The sequence below is a fragment of the Microcaecilia unicolor genome, chromosome 2 (genome assembly GCF_901765095.1).
Source record: "Microcaecilia unicolor chromosome 2, aMicUni1.1, whole genome shotgun sequence".
NCBI classification, from domain to species: Eukaryota; Metazoa; Chordata; class Amphibia; order Gymnophiona; family Siphonopidae; genus Microcaecilia; species Microcaecilia unicolor.
Genome location: NC_044032.1, coordinates 355,879,684 through 355,906,148, shown reverse-complemented (window position 1 = coordinate 355,906,148; position 26,465 = coordinate 355,879,684). Strand labels below are relative to the sequence as shown.

General features: G+C 42.0%; 1 protein-coding gene across 1 annotated transcript in view; it reads left to right on the top strand.

The window, feature by feature from the left end:
- Positions 1-26,465, top strand: part of TEX15 (testis expressed 15, meiosis and synapsis associated) — a 330,552-nt gene that overhangs the window by 205,992 nt on the left and 98,095 nt on the right. Inside the window, 8 exon segments of the mRNA XM_030192116.1 lie at positions 2,026-4,662; positions 4,768-4,992; positions 5,257-7,138; positions 7,140-7,203; positions 7,205-7,240; positions 7,242-7,347; positions 7,350-7,911; positions 7,913-9,221. Coding sequence (XP_030047976.1) covers positions 2,026-4,662; positions 4,768-4,992; positions 5,257-7,138; positions 7,140-7,203; positions 7,205-7,240; positions 7,242-7,347; positions 7,350-7,911; positions 7,913-9,221 — 6,821 coding nt within the window.

Genomic DNA, 26,465 nt, shown 5'->3' with positions numbered 1-26,465 from the left:
GGGACATGTTTTAGGTGGGATATGGGCGGCACTAAAAGATAGATGTTTTTCTGCAGTAATGGAACAAAATGAAAATGGCTATGACCAAAATTAAGACTTTTTGGCTAGACCTGTTTCAGTCACAACTAAGTGACCAAAAGATGCCTTAAATGATCAAATGACCACATGAGGAATTAAGGCAATACCCCCCTTACTCTCCCAGTGGTCACTGACCCCCCTCCCAGCCCTCTAAGATGTGACATTGATGGTACATACCAGGCTTTATGTAAGTTATGATGGCCATCCTTATTAGAGAAGCAAGCAGATGCAGATCCCAGGAGTAGACTAGTGGTCAGAGCAGTGGACTGCAGAGAAGGAGACTCAGGCTCATATCCCATTCTAACTGGTACACTTGTGGTGGAATGTGTGAGCCCTCAAAAAAAGTGGTATACAGTGAAGTACAGTAGGTATTTTTCTGCTCTTGGAGGGCTCACCATACAATGTAAGGAGGTTATGGTGAAATGTGTACCTGGGACCTTTTATGTGAAGTCCACTGCAGTGTCTCCCCCGCCCCCCCCCCCCCCCCCCAGGCTGCCCCACTGCTCTACTGGGATGTCTGTGTTTCCATTCTACTAAGAATGATGGCCCCTAGACATCCCAATGGCTGTTTTGGGGGAATTTTTTTCTCTTGGATGTTTTATTTTCCAAAATGGTCCCAAAAGAAAAATGCACTGAGCACAAAACGTCTAGAAAAAGGTGATTTTTGAACCAAAAAGATAGACTTTTTCAGGTTTAAAAATGGGTATGTTCACCATTTTATTTTTGGACTTAGATGTTTTATCAAAAATGCCCCTCTAAATTGAATAAACTATAAACTTAGCACAGATCTCGCACCTAACATTGGGTACTGAATTTACACCTGCTGAAACCTGGTGTAATTCAGGTGCAGTTATAACCTTATTCTATAATACTGCGTTTAACTTCTGGGAATGCCCTCCCAATCCACCCATACTCCCTCCATAGCTATGCCCCTTTTCAGTTGTGCGCTATGAAATTTAGGCACAGATGTTGAAGAATAGCAGCTAGGGCAGATGTATGTGCAAATCTAAAATGTTTCCAATTAACTCTCATTTATTGATTGTTGACGCCTTGTTAACTAATTAATTTGTATGTGCATCTGCCCTGACACCCAAATTTGGGCAACCTATATAGAATCTGGAGGTAAATGTGTACAGCACTTTAGTAAACAGACTTCTTTATTTACAAATGTTCTTCTCTTATTGCCTTTTTTCTATCACCATTATGTTATTTGAGTCGATAGATTTTGTATTCTATCAGCATCTGATGGCAGTGAACGCTTGTAGATTGTAGATAAGCAAATTATTTGTCTGTAGTTTTTGGAGATGTCCTCTGTAACTCCCTTCGACTATGCATGTTGTAACATAGATGGGCATTTTCGAAAGAAACGTCTAAATCAGAATTTGGACGTTTTACAAAGACAACCAAATTCCGAACAGCAAAGAAGGTCATTTTCAAAAAAGATGGACATCTATCTTTTGTGTTTGAAAATACTATGGACATCCTGTTTGATAATACTGATTTGGATGTTTCTGTGAGATAAACGTCCAAATGCTGACTTATGTCACTTTTTGGATGTCTGTTTCTTTTGAAAATGAGCCTGATAGTGGAATTAACTGTTCTTATCTAAAATTCTGATCTTGTAACAATATCAAATCACTTTTTATAACCCACTTCCCTTTTGTGAGTTCTTTCTATTTTTATTATTTTTGCTTTACTGTTAATTTAATGAACTGCCAATTAGTCTGATAGCTATAGGTCTCCTACCTTGGATGCACATTTTTTCTTCTAAAAAAAATTCTTTAGATGTTCCTTTAGTGATGAATGTTGTGCTTATGTGTAAATCTGTTTAGTTGCTGCTATTGCAGCATTTGCAGGTATATAATTTTGCATTAATTTAAGAAAAATGATCTTATAACTATAAATATGTTGTTACTGATGGGTTTTCTTTTCTTATTATTCACATAGGAAGAGATGCATGGACAAACTTCACTGTGGCTAAAAGGGAAGGGAAAGGCAAAGATGCCAGAATTACCTACAAGAGCATTAGGACACCTGCGAAAGCCTCTGCATGCAGGTGTCAGGACAGTTGCAAATGCAATACCATTCATTCCCCAAACAATCAAGAACTTGTGCCCTTGAGTGCAGTGAACATAGAAGAAAAAGACAAGCAGAGCTGGAACCTTCCACAGGCTGAATCATTCCTGCAGGCTTTAAAACCTTATGGCTTACATTTGTTCTCTTACCTTTATGCAAATATGCAGAACATAAATCCTCTTGAAACTGAAAACATTATGCCTGTAAAGAGCTTGGATTCTAATTCTGCTAATGAAAATGGCCCCCTTTTGAACACAACTCCATTTCCTTTTGTTAACAACAACATCAGTTGTTCAAGTACTGTGATTACCTCAAGGCAAATCAAGGATCCGAGACTTTTGAAAAGAGAAGAAAATGTAGGGAAACAAAATACAGAATTGTCTTTGCCTGAGAATGCACATTCTAAGGTCATGACTGAATACAAGAATAAGACAACACAATTTCCAACTGCATTAGACATTTATTCTGTTTTGAGTGATCTACAGCAAGGGCAACTACAAGAGATAAAGAAAACGAATGAAGCACCACAGGAAGAATATCTACAGAAGGATGAAATAAAGACTTCAGAGTCAATGTCTATATTAGATACAATGAAAGAACAACCCATAGACAGATTGCAGTTGAACACCTGTATTGAAAAGCTTCAGATCTCCAAGACTGTGGCAGCTTCAGTGCCAGAGATCCCCAAAGCACATTTTCTGCTAGATTTCCAAAATGAAAATCATACCAGAACAAAAAATATAAACTCTCATGCTAGTGAAGGTCTATTTTTTGAAGACTTAAAAATGTATGAGAGTCAGCTTAAGGAAAAATTGAGAAAATATTCTTCACTTTTAGCACTATCTGATGAAGATAGAAAAGCTAAGATAGATTTACTAGGAAATTTGTCTACACAAGATAAAGCATGCCTTTATTCCAGATTAAAAATATATGATAAATATTATAAAAAGTATGAAAAACAGTTGGGTCTTAATAAAAGCTGTAGAAAGGCATCACAAATTAATCCGAATCCCAAAGTTGATATTTCCTCTTGTCAACAGTACATCACTGAGCCCATGAAAACAGCTTCTTCTTTGCCATTAACCAAGCCTGCAGTAAAAAGTGAAACAGAACAGGCACCTGAGGACAGCTCTAGAAACAGTAACAGCCTAGGTTCAAAGCTTTCTTCAGTGACTGAAGACTATAGAAAGTTTACTACTTCAGCCAGGATCTCCACAGAATACCAGAATGATGAAAATGAAATAAGTACTGATTCCTGTAGCTATGATACAAATTCAGCTAATCATAACAAAGAATTTGTTAATAGAGGTCAAATATCCAGACGTATGCATAATGTAATTTTATCAGTTAAAACACATCATGCTGATGTGGAGGTTCCCTTTGAAAAAAACACTTGTGCTATTAGTACAGCAGCAGATGAAGGCCAAACAAACAAGCTTGCTAGTTTGATAAATCAGGAGCTGCAAACTAATAAGCCAAAATCACTACCTGAGAATCGTCAAAGACATGTCTGCAACCAGTGTTTCTGTGCCAAGAATGAAGACATAGATATTGGTCAGGAAAACAAGAAGACTGAAATTTTTAAGTGTGATGAAAAAAAGACAAAGTTTGGTGTGAACATACACAGTCAGTTAGGAAAAGATGCATGGACTGAAAATGACATTAAAACATTAAAGAGAGAACACAAAGCTGATGGCATTTTTTATTGTGCAGAAAAAATGCATGGGCCAGTGTCAGTCTCAGACATGCACAGAAAACTGTATCCTTTGGTAGACAGAATGGGGAAAAGGTCCTTCGAAAATAAAGAGCAGGTTAATGCTCATGTTACCTCTGATTTAAATCCAATTAGTACTGAAAAACTTCAGAAAAGTGAGGCTCAAGAAATTTTCCACTTACATGAAGCTGACCTTAATAAAAATCCATTGGAGACTAATCAAATTAATTCAGCAATTAAAAATACAATAACAAACAGTGAAGAACTCAAACATCATTCCAAAGAAATTGAAAATCTTTCTATCGTCAAGGATGGGATAAGTAATGCAGCCTGTTCTGTTTCTAATACCTTTGTACATTCAGAAATAGTTGAAAAGGATGTATGTATTGACAAGAAAGCAATGTACTACCCTGCAGCAACATTGAATACTATGTTTTCTATAAAACAGAAGCATGTAGAGGAAGAGTACTCAAAGAACATGCCTGAATATTCAAATTATGAAGACTTCATATATACTACAGATATAGAACAGCTAAAGGAGAATTGTTCCAGTTATACGATTTTAGATTCAGCGAGATCTGTTTCTAGTTTAAATGTGACCTGTCAGGAGAGTTATGCATTTAGCAGAACTGCAGTGACCAAAGGTTCCTGCAGCATGGATGTAATACCTAAAGATGAAAGAATTCAGAACCAGTTATATGACTCACCAGCATTTTGTAATATACCATCTACTTTAATAAATAAGACCAGTGAAGCACAAGATTCCTTAGCATCAATTGCCAACAGATCTCTATGTAATATCCATTGGGATCTGAAGATCAAGCTTGTCAATTGGAAACATTCCTTTCAATGAAATAAACATTTAGGAATGTTAAACACCAGCATTTATGACTGCAAAGGTAAAACAGAAGTGGTGTCTGAAGAACATGTAGTACAGGAAGGAGAGATTTGTGAAGGATTATGTCTTCAAAACTTAGATTTTGGAACAGAAATTGAAATTCCATCTATGGATAATTCCAGTGAGGAAAATTGTTTAGTACCAAAAGACACATATAGTAATGGAGATATATGTAATGAGGATTTCAGTTCTTATCAGATTTTGAAAGATCGAATAGACTGGGAAGGTCTATTTGGAAATAGGAGAGAGGAGTTTACAGATTTGTCCAAAATATTTCCATGACAGCAAAAGGAAACCATTGTTCAATCCCAGATAAAAATATCTATTTTCCTACTTCCACTCGGAAAAAGCTAGTGGAATCCATTGATAGGATTGTGTTTCCTGATGTTCAAGTTACAATAAGCAATGAGTTAAAATGCGGGTGTTGGTGAAATGTGCCATCATCTTGTATTTCCAAAAGATTTTTGTAGGTGTTCAAATGAATCTACAGGACCAAATGCCGACATAGAATGCATTAGTGAGCAGTCAAATAAAAACTTTAGAAAACCTCCTTGTGAAAATGTTACACAAATCTGTGTAGATGTGCCTATTTATAAACTAAGACAGGAAAGCGCACTGCAGATGGAAGAAAAAAATGAAATGCTTCTTGGTTTCAGAAAAGGCCAGTGTAGTCTCCAAACTCATGAAACAGCTGGTGAAGAGAGAGAAGCATTCACTGATCTTGATGATTTTGTGCCAATACAGGAAAATAAAAATATCTTGAAAACCTTACCTGCACAGGATGATTCTGCACATGAAACAGATACAAGTTACACGGCTAAGAAAAAATGTGGTATGCCACTTGCTGGGCTTGTTGCTGTTCCTGATTCATTAAACAGTGAAAACAGCTGTACCCTTGGTAAACCAACAGATAACGTCATCCAAACTGATGGGAAAGGCAGTATGAGACCAAAGCTTTCTAAAAGACATCTATCTGCAACCATTATGAATGGAACAATTCCTTGTAGAGATTTGGTACATAAATCCTTTGTGCATAAACATTTTAAAAAGTATGATAAAAAGAAGAGGTTATACCATAGTAGATCATCTGAAATGTTTAGTTTTTTATCTGCAGGGAGAATTAAAACGTTTTCTCAATCTGAAAAAAATATAGAAAATATTCTAAGTTCTCTCTCTGATGAAGTATCTTTGTGTAAAAGTAAACGTTTATCTAAAAAACTTCACAGAGCTATACTTTACTTAAGAAAAGCTCAGAAGAGAGTTCATACATCTTTACAAATTGTAGCTAAAGTAGGAGCAAAAAGAAATAGCCCCTTGCCAAAGTCTTATGAGGTAATATGCAACAACTTATGGGAAACCTGTGATCTTGAAGGTTACAATTTCTCAAAGATCAAGAAGTATCAGTGTTTTGAGAATTGTTTGCAAAAGAAGCAAGAGACTAAATCAAACAGAGAAGAAAATGTTACTGAATTTGTAAATGACACAAGTGTACAAATACCAAAAACTCAAGCTCTTAACAACAAAGAAGATCAAATGATCAAGCTGCTTTCTGAAGGCAATATGCTTGATGAATCTGCAAAAAACATTATTAGTGTTTTATCAGACAACAAGCCTTGTCTTCTATCAGACACTTCTCTGAAGACACATGTGCTATATAACTGTACTGATAAGAACATAGGTGTTCTATCAGCAGAACTTCAAATGGGCTCTGAAGATCTTACCTCTTTAAACATTGAGTTATCTAACTTTAAAGTGCCTGATAAGGAATACCAGGTTTCTTCTGCTGATTCACCAAAAATGGATATTAAACAAATGATTTGTAACAGGTTGTTTAATGATAAAGATTGTGGCGTAGAACACAGCTCATCTCCAAATGTTCTCGATCATTTCAACAAAATTTCTGGGAAAAAAACATACAGTGCTGGAAATACTGAGTCACTGATTATTTTAACTGATGAAAAAAGAAAAGTAGAAATGCATTTAGTAACAGAAACTGCTTCACTGTCACTAGTACCCTCCATGTTGGTTTCATTGGAAGATGGACAAAATAAATATACAAAAACAAGGCAAACTAAGTTGTCAAAAACCAAGACAAAGTCTATAGATAAAAGTCAGTGTCTCAAGAAAGATACAACAGTTGGGCCATCTTTATCTTCTATTCAGCAAAAGGTTTTGCAAAGCAATCCACTACAACAAATAGCCTTAAATGAACTTAGTGCACCTCAATACAACAGCAAGAAGAAAGTTTCATGTATTAATAGTAGTTGCTTTAACTTGGAAACTGAACATTCAGCTTTTTTCATAACTGAATTATCTAATATTTTACGACAAGCTGATGAAACATCATCTTTGAAATTTTGCAAGAGCAGATTAAATTTGTAACAAAATTCTTCCTTCCTTCATTAAAGCTTTTGAGAAAAAGCAAGGGAAGTCCCTTTAAGAACGTAATGATTTATCGAAAATTATTAGTGGACAATGAATTTGCAACCTTGCTGTGAGTCTAATTTAAAACCACAAGCTATTGAATCATTTATGGAACTCCAGATGATAATGGAAGCTATTCAGTTTATTGAAAACAAATCAGCTATTTGGAAGGCGAACCAACATTTCGCAGCCTGCTTTGGTATGATGATTCTCTGTACACTGAATTGCTTGGTGGGGAATCCGGGTATCAGCAACAATCAAATTTCTTTCCTTCTTTCCAAGAAAAATTAAAATATAATGCATTAAGTGAGCTACAGAGTTACCATGCACAACTGTGTAAGCTTCTAGATAGCACAAATGAAACAAATAGTTCATATTACATGGTCCTAAAATACAAGAGAGAGATTGAGGAATGTGAAGCAGTTTTGCAGAATTATTCTGATTATTTTGATTTTTGCCTCTCTGTGCCATTTACATGTGGCATAAGCCTTGGAGATACTTTAGAAGATTTGGAAACTTTAAGGGTTAGTGCTTTGAAATTGATATCTATGTATTCTAGTACTTCAAAAGATCAATGTGATCCAGGAAAACAGGAGCACATGTGGATTTTGCTGGAATTTATATCTGCTAAAATAAACTTTCTAAAGAATTGTACATATTTGAATTATGAAGTATCACTTTATGGTCTTGAACATTTATTTTTTGATGCAGCAAGCATCTTCTTGGCTAAAGTGGATGCAGCCTTTTGGCAAAAACACATCTCCGATTGCAAGAAGAGAATTTATGCTTAAAGTAAATCAATATGCTCTGTCCAAGCTGTGTGAACTTTATGAATATTTGAATGACGTGATTTTCAGATGTGAAAATAAGGAAGGAACATCTACTCAGTTACATGAAAAAGGTATTAAAAATGATCACAGAAGGTCTAGTATTTGTGAGAAACAAGGTAAGCAGGAACTTTGTGAGTTCAACAATTCTTTCATTTCTCATTCTGAGATTTGCTGTGTTGGAGAAATATTGGACCAGGCTTATTCAGCAGATGTTGAGAGGTTACATGAGTTGATGCTGAAATGTTATGAACAGCTAAAATCTTTGAAAACATATTTTCAGATTTTACAGGAGAATAATGTAGACAGTATTCTGATCACAGAAAAAAATGTTTTTGAAATTCTAGAAGGCCACAATACTGCCACAGCTATTCTTTTGAAGCCTGAAGCAGTTGAGACTTATATTGAAGTGATGATGATGTATGAAACAATTCACTTTCTTCAAAATTCTGTGGCCCAAAAACTGAACCAGAAACAATTTAGAGGCATGCTGTGGTTTGATATATCACTTCTTCCTGAACTGGTTTACTGCCAGAAGAAAATGGCATCATTTTCATTTTTGAAAGATAATTCAACAGATGATGTTTTTAAAATAATAGAGCGTGACATCTCTGAGGTAAAAGCTGAACTTGAGATTATCTGTAAATATACAGAAGCTATTAACTGCACATATGCACTTCAGCTGATGTCAAAAGAACTTGCAGAACTCTCAGAAATAAGAAAATTGCTACTGAAATCCAAATCAGCAATATCAACCTACATTGACTTTGTACCTTACAGTGCTTCTGTAAACTATGGGAACACTGAGGATGAGCTAGAGTACAATTATCAGCAGTTTTCTACCATGCTAGAAACATTAATGTTGGCACCTAAGAAAGATATAGGGAAAATGGCCCATATTATGAAGGTCATGAAAACTATAGAGCATATGAAATATGCGAGCTCCGAGCATGTTAAATCAGCTGTATATGTGCTTACGTTCCAAATGCTGCAAAACAGGAAAGAAAGAAATAATACACAAATACATGAAACACAAATTATAGAGACTGGAAGTAAACCCAGTCATTCCAAAACTCAAGACCCACAGCTATGTATTACGGGAACTGTTGAGGGTCAGCTCCCTAGGAAAAGGCTTTCCTGCCTTTCTGAATCTTCAGAAGCCTGTGGAGAAAGCTTAGCCTATTCAAGTGTAAAGAAGCAAAAGGTAAATAATGTTTTTTATTTCCGCTTTTTAATTTTAATTTCTCAATCGTTTGGATTTTACCCTGAAAGGTTGTTGTAATTATATGGGCTAAATCAAGGGCAGGGGTGTATATTGACATAATATCCTGTGTGCTAATTATTCTTTCTTTTCAAAGTCATGAAATAAAAGAATAATCAGGCTTATGCCAAAATCACTAGTTAAGCTTCATGTTGCCAATATATTGTATCTTGTAAATTTCCCCTTAAGAACATAGCATAAGAATAGACGTACTGGGTCAGACCGATGGTCCATCTATCCCAGTATCCTGCTTCCAGCAGTGACCCATCCAGGTCACAAGTACCTAGCAGAAACCCAATTAGTAGCATCATTCAATTCTACCAATCCCACGGCAAGCAGTGACTAATGATACAGGGCAAGTGGCTCCTGACCTTTTTCATAATATGGCACACATGGCATAGAGTTCAGAGATGAAGCCAGCTGAGATTGTCCAAGTCATATGATGTGGTCATTGTAGTAATCTATTTCTTTACCACCACATTAGGTGTTCTAGGCTGGTTATATATTCACTTTTCATTTCAACCATTAATTGGAACATTTCAAGAAACAGACTGCCCTGATATTCAGTGTGATTTAAATGAGCAGGAGAAATAACTTGGAGCCTCCCAAGCACTGATATTCAGTGGTACTTAACCAGGCAGTGCCACTGAATATAGTCTCTGACCAGCCATATAGAAAGTGAGCAGGTCAGGGGCAGTACAGGGGGGTGGAGTTGGAGAGGAGCTAGCAGTTATACGGGTGCCATCACTAAATATGAGCCAGCACCAGCATAACCTTGAATCTGCTTTTTAGCCCTCTGATCCTCCCGTCTCCCCCAAAACAGCCCCTTCCTTCTGATCCCCCTCCCCCCAGCCTGCAATATCAAGATCCCTCTCCTACCTACCCCACCCCAGAACATCTCCTCCTCCTCCTCAGAATTTTGCCCTAACCACCCCTCTCCCCATCATGATAGGCCCTCCGGGGCCTACCTCAATTCCCTGGTGGTCCAGCGGGGCTGCTTGGGACAGGAATGAGTAGGGTTTGCTCATGCCCCTATCATTGCCACTAGACTACCAGATATCTGAGGTGGGGCTAGGGGGCCTTTTATGACTTCAGGGTGAGAGGGGGCTGTGGAGGGATAGGAGGGAATCATAGGACTACAGGAGCAGTTTAAAGGTTATACGGGTGCTGGCCAATATTCAGCTGGGGCCCACATAACTGTCCTATGTGGGCCCTGGCTGAGCACAGGAACAGTTAGCCCCAAATATTCAGTACTGGTGCCCGCATATGGCCCAGCTTGGAATATCCAGGACTCATGTTGCTGGTGACGGTCAGCATTTAAAAAATGCTGTCAGTGGCTGAATATCAGATGGATAAAGTAAGTATGTGAGAGGGTATTTCCACTCTCTTGAGAAAACCCTTCCAGACAAATTTTTTCCTTCTCTCATGGTGCTGTAGTTGCTTTTCTTCTCAACCATCCTGAAAGTGCTTAATGCTATTCTTTAACTGTCTCTTCGTTTTGTTAAGTTTTTTTTTTTTAACCAGCTAGACAGAAGTATTTTTTAGGCCTTTTCCTGCTTATTGCCTTCTGCTGACAGAGCGTGCAGTCCTTTCAACCTGCATTGTTAAAATTTCTCATTTCCTTGGGAGCAGCATTTTTCTATGTATAGAGCTCTCCTATTTGTGCCAGTGGTGTGGTGTGGGTTACAGTTAGATTATTTCATTTCCTATAGCACTAGGCTTAAAAACATAAGATCACAGCGGTTTACAATCCAATAAAACATAAAACCAAATTAGAAAAGAACTCCAATAAAAAGATAGGACAAAACAACTCACACACAAGCAAACAATACAGTTAATCTGAATAGGCTCCTAGGTCCGATTTCTCCCCCCCTCCCCCCAAAACCCTGGAAGGGCTACAACAAAATCCAAACAAAAGAAGTGCTTGTTTAAATTGAAGCAAAGACTGTACTGAATTATGCCCCTTCCCAGTTCATTTTTTCTAGCAAAAAAGGTGCCGGTACTCAAATGCCAGATCACCCTTCGGGGTGAGGTGATCACTGAGGAACCCACCGCACAATATCCAGGCCCCCTGCAACCAGTCACATAATCTATGACAAGGCAGAATTGGTGTGTAGAGCCTGAGCTCTTACATTAATAAACTCAAGGACCATGGGTCAATTTTAGCAGACAGTGGAAAAGGTGCCAGTACTCAGTACCCCCTCAAAAAAAGCCCTACCCCAGGGCCGTGCCAACACGGTAAGTGGGGTAAGCACCGCAGAGGGGCACCTGCCTTCAAGGGTGCCGCTGCGGTGCTGCCCCGCCATACCGCTTGGGGGTTTAAATTACCTCGGTCGCAGCGTTCGCAACTTCGCATCATTTCAAAACCCTGCCCGGTGACATAGCAAGGGCAGGGCAGTGGGGGTGGTCCACCCCAGGTGTCAGCAGCCAGGTGTGGGGGAGGTGCTCCGCTCCCACTGCTCCGCCTCCCACCTACCTTTAAAAAACATTTTGTGAAGCCGAGTTGCAGGCAGCGCGTCGCGTCTGCCCCTGCTTGTAAAACAAGTAATCTCTTCTCGTCATCGTCGGGCCTCACTGTGTCCCGCCCTCCTCTGAGGTACTTCCTATTTCCGCGAGGGCGGGACATAGTGAGGCCCGACGATGACGAGGAGAAGAGATTTACTTGTTTTACACGCAGGGCAGACGCGAGGCGCTGCCTGCAACTGGCTTCACAAATGTTTTTTTAAAGGTAGGGAGGGGGTTCTCAGATGTGGTGAGGGGTGTTGTGGGGGTTCTCAGATGGGAGAGGGGAAGGGGTTCTCAGATGGGAGAAGGGGGGTGTGGAGGGGGCTCTCAAGTGGGGGAGACAGGGGGCTGGAACTGGGTCTGAGAAGGGGTCATGAGGGAAAATGGGGCATGCCTGGGTCAGGTGGGAGAATGGGTTGGGCTGAAAAGGGGGGCCCTCATGCAAGGCATGTGGATGAGGGGGCTGGAACTGGGGGGCTGAAAGGAAGGTAGGTGGGATAAGGGGGCTAGTACTGGGGCTGAAAAAGGGGCAGGGGCTAAAACTGTGGGGACTGGGGGCTGAAAAGGGGACAGGGAGAAGTGGCTGGGGGCTGAAGCTCGGGGCTGGTGGGAGAAAAGGGCTGGGGCTGAAACTGGGGACTGGTGGGATAGTGGGGCTGGAACTGGGGGCTGAAAAAAGGGGCAGAGAAGGGGACAGATCCTGGATGGATGGGAGAGGGAGGGCAAATGGTGGATTGAAGGGGCAGAGAGGGCAGACAGTGAATGGAAGGGATAGAAAGGGCAGACAGTGAATGGAAGGGGGAGAGAGAGGGGGCAGGGAGAGAGGGCAGACAATGGATGGAGGGGACAGCAGAGAGGGCAGACACTGGATGGCAGAGAGAACAAAGAGATGCTGGATGGAAGGAAGACAGTGAAAAGAAGATGAAAGCAGAAACCAGAGACAACAAACTGTAAATAAAATATATATTTTTATTTTTTTGCTTTAGGATAAAGTAGTATTGTAGCTGTGTTAATAAATGTTTTTAACAGAACATGTAACAAGGTAATATTTTATGGACTAATTTTAATACATTTTGGTTAACTTTCGGAGAACAAAACCCCCTTCCTCAGGTCAGGATAAGATACTGTAACAGCACTATACTGTATTGACCTGAGGAAGGATGTTTTGGCTTCTGAAAGCATGTATTAGTCCAATAAAATGGTATTATTTTATTTTCTATATTTGTTTTATTTCTATTTGTTAATTTGTAAAGTGGTGATTGGTATGTGTTAGTTTTTTCAAATTTACATCTGCTGTCTTTATATTTTGCACAGTACTAGGGGACATTTTCTGTTTCTGTGGTGTTGCATTGTATGCATAGTCTGGCATCTTGGGGGTTCGGTTTAATTTTTGTCTAAATAGAAAGTTTATTATTACTTATTCTATAGTGGATTAGGGTGTATCTGTGTTTGTGAAAAAGACATGGCTTTCAGTTGGCATTGACTGTGCAGGATCGACGATCTGTATTATTCTGCCTGGTTTTGTTTTACATTAGGTGAATTGATGTTCTAGTGCTCACTGTAGTGTTTAAGATGCTTTCCTTTTCCTTGTGTGACTCGTAGAAATTACTACTTATGGTATGGTAGAATTGCTCTATAGGTCCTGAGTGTTTTGTATTCTCGGCATGCCTAGTACTAGATTTTGGAGGGAGGTGTTAAAAAAAACCTGCACTTGGATTGAGGAAATAGGCAGAAGCTGGATCCACTGGACAGTCAAGTCTGCAGAGGACCCAGCTTTTATTTACAGATGTAAGGCAAGAAATGAAGAAGAAAGGAGGAAAGTAAAGAAATAAATGGAAAGGAAGACCTGGAAATGGAGTTAAGAGGACAGATAGCAGCAGAATCAGGTACTAGGCCAGCATGATCAGAAAAACAAAGTTACCAGACAACAAAGGTAGAAAAAAATCATTTTATTTTCATTATAGTGTTTGGAATATGTCCACTTTGATAATCAGGTGCTCAACGTTAAAAGTTTATATTTATTTACTTATTTATGGTATTTTATGCTAGACGGGTGGGGGGGGGGGGGGCGCCAACTTGTAGTCTGCAGGGGGGCACCAGAGACCCTAGGCATGGCCCTGCCCTACCCCTTCCATACCACAGAACTCTGCTCACAGGTTTTTCCTTGTGTCTGCTACAAAACTTTTTCATGCTAAAGAACTTCAAAATAAAAAGGGTTTGTAGCAGACACAAGGAAAAACCTGGGAACTATTTTTTTCCTGAGAGCTACTGTTAAGCACTCAGTGGCACCATTTGATTATTTTAGCTGCATTGCCTTGTATGGGATGTAACCCCGACACACATACCTCCCCTCTTTCAAGATATGTCTGTAAATATTTGCCTTGATCCTGATCTCCCTCTTCTATTGATGAGGAGTCTGGAGAGTGAGGTGATATTGAGTGATCTAGAACATTTGTGTTTTTGATGGCAAGCCAACAGACCTTTGTGAACCTGAAAGAGTTATGTAAAGATCTACTCCTAAATAGCATGCATTTTAAAAATTACATACACTAATCAAATACTGACCTGAGCAATTCTGTCCTTAGAGGAAGGAGAAAAAAGTATTCTGTCCTATACATTGGTCTGAATATTGTTGCCCCAAAGAACTCGGTTATTAGAAAGGAATACCTGGTGGTAAAGTTGGCTATAAAAGAGCTCCAGATGGCCTACAAATATTTCTGTCTTCACAGAAGAAAATCCTAGAGCAGGACCTCAGTTGACTAATAAAGGTACATGTGTGAATGAAGTAGATAGTGCACCACTCATGGGAAAAAAGCATTTATGAATAACTTGAAAAACTGAAAGTGGACAAAACCATGGGATCAGATGGGATTCATCCCAGAATATTGAGGTAGCTTAGAAAGGTTCTTAAAGATTTGTTTAATAAATCCTTAGAGATGGGAGAAGTTCCGTGGGATTAGAGGAGAGTGGATATGGGCCCTCTTCACAAAAGTGGAGACAGAGAAGATGTGGGAAACTACAGGTCAGTAAGTCTTACTTGATGGTTGGAAAGATAATAGAAGGTACTACTCAAGGAAAGGATAGTGAATTACCTTGAATCCAGTGAGTTACAAGATCCAAGGCAACATGGTTTTATCAAAGGAAAATTGTGCCAAATGAATCTGATTAATTTCTTTTAGTGGGTGACCAGAGAACTAGATAATGGACATGTGCTAGATGTAGTATGCTTTTAGTTTAGTAAGACCTTTGACACAGTTCCTCATAGGAGGCTCATGAATAAACTTAGCTGACTAAGTTAGGACCCATAGCGATCTGGATTGGAAGCTGGTTGTCTGAAAAACTGCAGAGGATGGTGGTAAATGGAATTTACTTAGAAGATAAAAGGGTAAGTAGAGGAGTGCCTCAGGGATTGGTACTGGGGTCAGTTCTGTTCAACATATTTGTGACATTGCTGACGGGTTAGAAAGAAAAGTTTGTCTTTTTGTCAGTGACATTAAGGTTTGCAACAGAGTGGATACCCCGGAGGGAGTAGACAACATGAGAAGGGGTCTACAAAAATTAGAAGAATGGTCTCATGTTTGACAGCTAAAATGTAATGCAAAGAAGTGCAAAGTAATGTGCTTGGGATGTAAAATTCAAAACAGCAGTATACTGATGTGCATGATCAGGAGAGAGACCTTTAGGGTGATAGTGTCAGAGGATCTCAAGGTGACAAAACAATGTGACAAGGCAGTGGCTGTAGCCAGAATGCTAGGCTGCACAGAGTGAGGCATAAACAACAGAAAAAAAGGTGCTGATGCTCCTGTACAAGTCATCAGTGAGGCCCCACTTGGAGTATTATGTTTAGTTTTGGAGGCCATATCTCTCCAAGGACATAAAAAGACTTGAGGTGGTCCAGCGGAGAGTGACAAAAATGGTACAGGGTTTGCGTCATAAGATGTATGAGAAAAGACTGGAAGACCTAAATAAGTATACGCTAGAGGAAAGGAGGGAGAGAGAGAGAGAGGAGATATGATACAGACATTTATGTATTTGAAAGTTATTAATATACAAACAAATCTCTTCTAGAGACGTGGAGTCTGTAGAACTGGAGGACATGAATGGTTGCTGGGCAATAGACTTTTTCACAGAGAGGGTAGTGGATTTGTGGAACATCCTTCAAGGAGAGGTGGTGGAATCAAAAACAATGAAGGAATTCAAAAATGTGTGGGATAAGCACAGGGTTGCCTAAATAAGAGGCATAGAGGGCCATAATCGAATGGGGCCGGCCATCTATAAGGGCGGCCATCTCTAATGACGGCCCCGTAAACCAACGTACCCGACCGTATTATCGAAACAAGATGGCCGACCATCTTTCGTTTCGATAATACGGTCAGGGCCGGCCAAATCTCAATATTTGGGCCACCCTTAGAGATCGCCGGCGTTAGAGATGGCCGCCATTGGTTTTCGCCGATAATGGAAACTAATGGCGGTCATCTCAAACCCGGCCAAATGCAAGCCCTTCGGTCGTGGGAGGAGGCAGCATTTGTAGTGCACTGGTCCCCCTCACATGCCAGGACACCAACCGGGCACCCTAGGGGGGGCACTGCAGTGGACTTCAGAAATTGCTCCCAGCTGCATAACTCCCTTACCTTGGGAGCTGAGCCCCCCCCAAAACCCACTCCCCACAACTATACACCACTACCATAGCCCTTAGGGATGAAGGGGGGCACCTACATGTGGGTACAGTGGGTTTTGGGGGGGGGGTTGGAGAACTCACATTTACCACAACAAATGTAACAGGTGGGGGGGGGGCCCTGGGTCCGCCTGCCTGAAGTGCACTTCACCCACTAAAAACTGCTCCAGGGACCTGCATACTGCTGTGATGGAGCTGGGTATGACATTTGAGGCTGGCATAGAGGCTGGCAAAAAAATGTTTTGTTTTTTGGGTGGGAGGGGGTGGTGACCACTGGGGGAGTAAGGGGAGGTCATCCTCCATTCCCTCCGGTGATCATCTGGTCAGTTGGGGCACCTTTTTGAGGCTTGGTCGTGAACAAAAGGGGACCAAGTAAAGTCGGCCAAATGCTCGTCAGGGCCGGCTTTCTTTTTTCCATTATCAGCCGAAGCCGGCCATCTCTTAACCACACCCCCGCCCCGCCTTCAGTACACTGCCGACATGCCCCCTTAAACTTTTGCCGGCTCCGCAACGGAAAGCAGTTGAAGCCGACCAATATCGGCTTTCGATTATACCGATTTGGCCAGCTTTAGGAGAAGGATTTGTGTCGGAAGAAGGCCGGCCTTCTCGTTCGAAAATAAGCAGAATAGTAACAAAACATGGCTGTTGAGGTATTATGTTGGACAAGAACAGTTGGGAAGTAACACCAGTGCCACATGGACTTCTACAGTCTATGTCCTACAAATGGCAAAAGACAGGTGTGGATCAGGGAATTAAGGCCAATGCCAGACAGACTTCTTCAGTCTGTGACCTGCAAATGGCAAAAGACGAAGGTCAAGCCTTTGTATTGTATTTCGCTTTATCATCATATGCTGCAAGTGAGGGTGCTGTGTATCTCAAGGGTGCTTCATTGAGAACTAGAAATCTTGGTCTTGAATTTGAACAAGACTATCTTATGAGTTCACTCCTCCCAGTCACTGGTTGATATAATTTCTGTGTTTTTGAGGAAGGTTATGGTTTCTTTTTTGTTGGTGGTTAGGGACCTGGGAGAAGTAGTGATTACTTGGGAGAGGCTTAGTTATCTGTTACGCTTGAGCAGTTTTCATATTGTGTTTTATGACTCTGTGTTCTTGACCAGGCTTAACTATTGCAATGCTGTTTTTGTTTTTGCACATAGATATCTGTTGTGCTTGAGCACTTTTCATATTGTGTTTTATAAGTCTGTGGTCTTGACTAGGCTTAACTATTGCAATGCTTTATTTTTTTGAGTGCCCTAATGTTACATGATCTTTGCACATGATCAAATGTTGCAGAAACAAAACAGGTATAAGGGTTCACACATTGCAAAGGATGTAATGAAAACAATAGATCAAAGAAAACAAGTCTTTAATAAAACAAATTAGTTTTATAAAAAAAACCTCCGTGGTCTATATTCAAAGTGGAGCTATCTGCTAATATTCAGTGGCACTTAACCAGATAGTGCCACTGAATATCAGCACTAACCGGTCAAAGCAATAGAGGCTATTTTGTGGGTAGTCTGGGGGTGGAGTTGGCACTTATGCAATTAAGTGTTGATATTCAGCACTTAACCACATAAGTTGACCAGACAAATAGGACTGCATAAAACACAGTCCTATCTTTGTCTGATTTAACTTGTGCGGTTATGTGCTGTAACAGTAAATGGCCATTGCTTGTCACTGTAGCAAGGAAAGTCAGAAACTACATGTCCCAAGGCATTGTGATCACCGACTAATGCCCAGATGATCGAAAGCCCCACACTGTTCCAAACAGTGCTCTAAAAATAGCGCTGGAACAGTGTGGGACTTTACCGCCCCTATGATCAGAGATAATAGCATGCAAATGTATGCGTGCTGTTATCTTTGATCATAGGGTAAAGGGCGGGAGGATTGTGCCTGAGCGAATTCTCCTGCACTAGTTTGACACAAGGGCTGGAGGTCTGTGGGACCACCAGACCCCAAACTGCATAGCCCTGGTAGCCTAGTGCCCCCACCGAACTCCCACTCCGAGCCAGTGATACAGGGGCTGGACCTCCAGTCCCCCCGAGCCCCCCCCCCCCCCAGCATCCTCCTCAAAAAAGCCCTGGTGGCCCAGTGGTCTGCAGATCAAGCCCCTTCAACCTCGAAAATGGCACCAAACCCTTTCCAGCGTATCCTGGGATGCGCTGGGCAGGGCTTCACACTATATAAGGGGGGGTCAGGGGGACTGGAGATCTGCTGGACCTCCAGCAGCTGGCTCGGGGTGGGGAGGGGGTCAGGGTTCCTGCTCCTGTGGAGGCTACATTGGTGGGAATGGGGTGCCTGCTAGCATGCAAATGCATGCTGAACAGGGCTCACCATTTCTTCCCAATGGTCTGCAAAGCCTAACGATGATCATTTGTGAGGAATACATTTAGCATGCATTTGCTACTTGCGCTAAGAGCCCTGTTTTGTATGCATTTTTATGTTAGTTGTGTTCAGAGCCCGTGAGCGTGTTGTTTAGCACGCTCGGGGGCTCTGATCATGGGGCGGTAACAAACGCAGGTGCTAGTATGACGCTAATAGGCTCTAGCGCCTGCATTTGCTTCTGATCATAGGCCCATCAGGGAGTACAGTGGCTGAGGAAAACCTGGAGCCATACCTTCTTATTGGAAGGGGTTTTATCAGCCCAATAGACCCTATGATAATGGAAGGAAGGGTGTGGGTGTGTCCCTTTAACGACTGGGGGAGGGGAGTCTAGGGGGAGCTGCGGAGAGGAATGAAGAGACCGATCAAAATCTACTGGAGGAGAGGAGGCAACTAAAAAGGGCAGTCAGAAGAGGAGCAAGGGGAGAAAGAAAGCTACTCCCGAGAGAGCCAAGGACTTGCCCAACTTTTGAACCTATGGATATGGGGTAATGCCAGAAGAAAATAAGGACTTTGGGTTTCAGGAAGCTATGGGCTGATAACTTTCTTCAAAGGAACATTGAGTGAAATTTAATTCATTTGCCTTAGCTCTGGGACATGGTTATTGGGAGGGTTTCAGATCAAACAGAAATACAGGGAGGGACCATTCACCCCTCTGCTTTATTAGCCCTCTAAAGCAGAAGCCAGTGCAAAAGGCCAAAGTAGTGCTTCTCTGTGGGAGACAAGCACTGAATCAGGTGGTAAGCTGTGCAAACCACCTGCCAGGCTATAAAGGAGAAAGCCCTTGTGTGAAAGCTTGAAGTCTGTGTGGTTTAGTAGAAGTAGTCTGCTGTGTAAAGCTGCTGGAAATAATGCTGCATGTGACGGTAACTGGGACAAAAGTGCCCTATTTCAAAGTTCAGGATGTTTTATTATTTATTTATTAAAACTTGCTAGACCGCTATATCTGCCATAGGCAGAGCACAGCAGTGTACATACTAAAAATTTGAAAGAGAAAAAAAGAACTCAATTTCAAGTCAGGAAAGTGTATTTTTCAAACCAAGAAAGAGAAGGCAAACAAGGGAGGGGTAAAGTGGGAAGAGGAAAGGCCACTAATGAATCCCAGAACAGCATGTCAATCTGATTTACCAAAAGCCAATTTAAAGAACCAAGTTTTTAACAAAATCTTAAAGGATTTGAAGGAAGTCTCAGACCAAAGAGAAGGGAGAAGATTGTTCCAACTGTGAGGGGCGAAAAAATTGAAAGCGCTATGTCTAGTGGAATCATAAAATGGTTGCTTGGGGCCAGGATGAACCAGACAATTGTCATTTAGGGAGCAGAGAATACGAGAGGGGGATTAAGTTATGGTTAAGCGGGCTAGATAATCCGGAAGCCCAAGACAAAAGGCATGAAAAGTCAGTGTAGCTATTTTAGATTGAATTCAGTGTGCAACCATAGCCAGTGGTGGTATTTCAAAAGCAGGGTACAGTGTTCCGAGGGATGTGCATGACATAAAAGCCAAATTGCAGTATTTTGCAGAGAGTGAAAATTTTTTAACGATGACTGTGGAAGACCTGCATATACTACATTACAATAATCAAGTCTGGGACTGAAAAAAGAAAACAGAAGTGTATGGAAATCTTTGTGACTGAAAAAATGTCAAACCATTCGAAGTTGGCGAAAGAGAAGGAAAGAAGTCTTTGTTAAATGCATGATGTGAGGTTTGAAAGAGAGAGCAGAGTCCTAAATAATACCAAGGTACCTGAAGTTAGTGACTGGGACAATTTTAACCCAGTAGGGTAAGAGCTGAAGACGGAGGAGTGATAGTCCCAGAAAACCAACAAGCTGTAGTCTTAACAGGGTTAAGAATTAAACAGTGGTCTTTCTACCAGAGGGCGACTGCATATAATCAGGACTGGAGAGGATGAGGAGCTCAGATAGGTGGGAATGATTAAGAGGATATCATGAGTTTCCTAGTAACTGAATGAGAGTGGCAAGCAGACTAAGGAATATGTTAAACAGAAGAAGGGAAAGAATTGAACCTTGTAGAACACCAAAGTGCAGCTCTTTAATTGCCGAAGTAGCAGATGCTGTGACCACTTGAAAAAAAATGTTGAGATAGAAAAGACAAACCAATTTAGTACCACACTGGAAACACCAAGAGGTGAAAGGTGAGAAAGCAACAGAGAGTGAACAAGTTCGAAAGCTTCACTAAGATCAAGTGAGGCGACCAAGACAATTTTATGCTGATCTCCGTAGCTATGAATTTTGCTAAGTAATGCTGACATAATAGTTTCAGTACTGTGGTGCCTTTCTAAAGCCTGATTGCCAAGGATATGAAGCTGAAATTTTGTCTGCATAGGTGGTGAGCTGACGAAATTTGAAACTGGGCGATAATGGTTTGGAGTGGTAGGGTCAAGATTAGTTTTTTTCAGTATTGGGTGAACAATTACGGTTTTCCATGAGTCAGGAAACTGGCTGGAAGACAAGGTAAGGTTGATAATAGATAGGAATGGTATAAGTAAACCTAGTGTGGAATGAGATCTTGAGCACAGAAAGTAGGTCTTATTGAACATAGAATTTAATGAGAAAAGTGTTTGGGGATTGAAAGATGACCAGGTGGCAGACTCAGCGCGTGGCAGCAGAGCAGAAGATAAAATATTAGGTGAAGGAGGGTATGTACTCACCAAGGTGTTCACCTTATTGGTGAAAAATGTAGAAATAACCTCAGCTGACAGAGTGATACTAACTGTAGATTTTAAGATGGGGTTATTCATGTTCCGATAGATAGAATGGAGGTCCTTTGATGGATTTGAGAATTTCAAAAATGTGTAATATAATTTTTCTTAGCCTTTTTTAGACTCACATTATAGATCCTATGTAGTTCCCTGCATTTCTCTTGAGTTGCATTTGATTTAGACTTCCTTCAGAGCCATTCCGCTAGGTGATACTGGCATTTTAGAAGGTGAAAGTCAAGAGGTATATCAGAGATTTTTCTTTGGAATTATTCTGGCGCAATTAGATCAAGGCTATTCTTCATAATAGAGTACCAACTCTGAATTTGGTCATTGAGAGGGAGGGAGAAGAAGTCCGAAGGTACTTCAAAAAGTGTTGGGGGGGAGGCTATCCATATCGACTTTAGATAGTATTCTGGACCATTTCCCAGGGATCGTGACAGACGGGAAGTGAAGGTAGAGATAGCTTGAAACAAAAAAGACGATGATTGTTCCAAGAGCGATCAACATATGAAACAGATGGGACAGTAGGAGAGTCCTCTGGAGTAAGGATCAGTTCAAGAATATTGCCAGCCTTGTGAGTGGGATGGAGTGATAGATTGGATAAAAAGTCAATAAAGCTTCTGGACCTAAAACTAGTGTAATCAGTCAGGTACAATAAGTATGTTTGAAAAATGGATTATTGCCTCAGAAATGGCCTGTAAACAGGAGTCCCATTTTCTCAGAAGACAAGGAGGGGGGACAGTAAACGAGAAGTATATATAGTATCGGATCGGCATCGACTTTGACCAGTAGGAATTCTGGATAGGCAAAGGGGGAAGGGACTTCAGAGATGTTTAGTATAGTAGTGAAAGCAATTGCAAGGCCTCCACCAATTCTGAATGGTCTGGAAACAGAAAACATATAAGTTTGAGGGGAGACAAGAATAAAGAAGTTCCTCTTCACCAGGGCAAGTCCAGGTTTCAGTCAGACAGAGTAATGAACTATGATAATAGCAGATTAGACCTTGAATCAGAGAGGTTTTAGAATGGATCGACTGGCCGTAACTGACCTAACAGCAGTGGAACCTGGAGAGGACACAGCACATAAAAGAGGAACAACCTGAGGAGGAGCACAAAATCTGTTACCTGGAAAAAATGGGTGATAACCCCATTGAACTGCGGGGCAGGGATTTTTGTCCTAGAGATGAAGTGAACTGCTTCCCTGAAAACGGATGAACAGGAATATTTTCGTTTGTGTGGACTGAGTTGTTCACTGCCAAGCACTCGATTTACATACAGATATATATTTTTTCCACTTTCTGTTTTTGCCTTTTTTGTGGGGGGGGGGGGGGGGGGGGGGGCTAGATAATGCATACCTGGTTGTTGGCCGCATTTATGCCTGGATAATATGCCTATGTCTTAATGCTGCATGAGCAGTGACACATCCCTCAAGTCTGTAAAGTGATTGTCACATCGGTGCTGTGAAGACAGTTTGCATGGGACAGGCATGGAACAAAAGACTGACTCGACAGAGATGGCTGTTTTCTGTGCAGACAGAAATATCTGTGTAAAGAGCAGATCTGTGACCCCCATAACCACAATGAAGAGGTACTTTGCCAATTCAGAACTGCTTTCTCAATGTGGGTGACCCCAACAGAAACATATTTGTATAGGCTTATTGTGATGTTTGCTCCTGCTGAAGGGGAAAGAGCAGGGGCCACCAGTATCTCCTAAATTAGCCATGGATGAGCCCATTAGAATGGGGGACAATTATAGTTCCACAACTGCAATTTCTAACCACCCTTCTGCTGGTAATCATGGCCAATCAGAAAGGTCCAGAAACACTTGTGATTAAGTGCTAAGAATGCATACCAGTAAGGGTTATAACCGTGTGGAGAGGCTTGGCAGTATTTTCCTGCAGGTTTGTAAATGACTAATGTTAGAAGTATCCCACAGATGTGAGAGGTAATCTCAGTGGCAGACAATTTTATTGCTAATCCTCTAAATCCATGCAGCTAGATTGTGTGCCTGGTTATTGGTCACATGCAAATGTGGATAATTCCCAATTAAACAGATTATTTTAAATAGGTATGTAGTTGCCTGCTTTGATCTCCCTATTTGCTACATGACAATTATGTTTTCCAGACTGAATCACCCATTCTCCCCCCCCCCCCCCCCCCCCATGCCCGCACATGTTTCCTGTATATCTGGAAGTGATAACCCCCTGCTTCATGTAAGAAAGTGCACTTTGGCTTGGCTTGGTATGGCATACCTCCCGCACTGTGAGCCTATATGTATTGGTGACAGCATGACAATTTGCATTCTAGAGTCATGTGTTCCCCCCTCCTCTCTCTTACCACCCTTCCCTTCCTCTATGTAGGCATTCATAAAGTTCAAATATGTGAGAGAAGCATAACAAGATTAATATAATGATTTTGTTGATTCAAATGAGAGGCATATTCTGGAGACATTGCAATGGACGAGTAATGTACTTACATGGTGACACAACATATCTTGTAGTGGCTGCAGCAGCACATTCCGCTGATGAGGAGAACAGCAGGGATGAAGAGGGTAGTTCCTCCCATTTTCAGGAATCCAACAGGTAGCAACCACCACCATCACAGACCTACAACTGGAGGGAGCAGCATCTAGAGTCCCAGCAGCTTTCACAGGAAAGGAAAATGACAACAAAGAGATGGCTGATGACATCAAAGCTGAGATGGAGGAGATGTAAGAGATGCCACCAGAGGAAGAGGAGGTGAAGGACAAGGAAGAGCATGCAAGGGAGCTAATGGAGGTTGAGATGGAGGACAGAGCTGCACCTTCCATCAGTAGTCTTGGGGAGGAAGAACACATAATATCAGTGCTTGCAAGTGACATCCAGCAGCTAGCTCCCTGCGCAGGGTAGTAGTCTGTGGGCTAGGCAGGGATGATAAGGGTCTGAAAGGCCAAGTGTAAGAGGAACTAGGGTCTGAGAGGCACATTATAAAAGGAACTATGTAACATCAACGTTAATCTTGGGATTGTTGCTACGGAGCTCCAGATCCTAAACCAGAGCTGACATTCTCATTATCCACCTCTGTTCCAACACATTCCCCACTCATCTTCACTTCACCTTGCCTCACCACAGAGTCTGGCCCTATTGGTATGAGACACCAATACCTGGTCTTCCCTGACTTCCTCGGGGAGGCCAGGTATGATTTGGGGTGGGTCAAGGTCAACATTCCTGGGCAGCCTTCATCACCCCAGCAGTCCCTGCACTGCAGTATGCATGAGCTGGCATCTCCCCCCAACGTGTGACTATGGCAGGAGTTAAAAACAAGGCATGAGAGGGTTTTTGCAGGCTCACACAGGGTGGGTGATTATCATGGGGGCACTTTACATACCTGTTCACATAATTACACATATGGTAAAGGAGAAATATTGTGATTAGGAACATTGGGCACATTATCAAACTGAGACCTGGGGGGGGGGGGGGGGGGGAGGTGGAGGATGTGACAGTATTGTACAGTGAGTCACATGTATTAAATGTTTACTTACATGTGAGAAATGTGTCTGGATGAATTAATTTATAGCAGCTCCTGCTTGCTGATTTGCCTGTGCGGGTGTCAGGTTCTGATATTTCATAGCCTCCCCCACCTCATTGTGGTCTGTGCCTGGCAGAACAGTTCCATCTGGGTTTGAGTTCTTGCAAGTGAGGACTACATTGTGGAGCATGCAGCAAGCCATGAAGATGTCGCAGACTTTGGCTGAGATGTAGAGCATCCCTCCCCCCAGTTCCAGGCACATGATTTGTGATTTTAAGATGCCAAAATGGATGCTTCGTTGTACCTCTCTTCAGTTGTGTCATGGGCCTTGATGGGTGAGCCCTTGAACCGTCGTGGGGTCTCCGAACCAGGGGATCCGGAATGGTCCCACCGAACAGTTGATGAGTCGCCTTGTTGAGAGTGATCTAGAGGGTGGCCCTGAAAAGGACTCTTGGGGGCAGCCCTGGCAAACCAGGACCTGGAGTAGCCCTGAAAAGGACCCTTGGGGGCAGCCCTGGCAAACCAGGACCTAGAGTGGCCCTGAAAAGGACCCTTGGGGCAGGCCTGGTGAACCAGGACCTGGATGTGGCACTGAAAAGGACCCTTTGGGCTGGCCTGGGCTGGGCTGGAGGCAGGACATTGAGGCAGGCTGGACTGGAGACGCTGAGGCAAGATGGACTGGAGACACAGGGCAAGCTGGACTGGAGCAAGCTGGACTGAATACAGTAAGGCAAGCTGGACTGCAGACGCTGAAGCAAACTGGACTGGAGGCACAGAGGCAAGGCAGCAGTTGAGAGAGAGAGAGGGCCGAGTGGGTCCGGGTGGCTGTTGGTCCTATAATTGAGGCGCTGTAGCACGTGCCTAGGGAACTCAGCGGCAAGAGGTAGGGGCCGGGAAGGCCCTCACCTGTAGGGACCATGGTGGGCGGGGTGCAGGAAGCCCAAAGACACTGCCTGGTAAGTCGGGAAAGCAAATTGGAGCCCAAGATCATGGCTGTGGCCATGACAAGCCGCCCCCTGGTGATTGACAATGGGGGTCAGCAACCAGACCTACAGGGGGTAGCCTCTGTTACCTGCACGGAAGGGATGTTAGTGAATATTTACCTTCTATTTTCTGGATTGGTAGATCACAAAATCGGTGGTTCCTCAGGTTTGCTGGACAGATTAGTAAAATGGGGGAATACCTGAGGAAGGAGCTGATGGGATGGGAGGATGAACGAGAAGGTTAAGGACAGTGGTCCGAGCTGAAAGAAGCTATAAATAGGGCCACAAACCTTTATGTAAAGAGAGTAAATAAAAGCAAGAGAAAAAGGAAACCGATATGGTTCTCCAAACAAGTGCCTGAGAAAATAAAGGCTAAAGAGTTGGCGTTCCTGAAATACAGAAAGACTCAAGAAGAGGAACA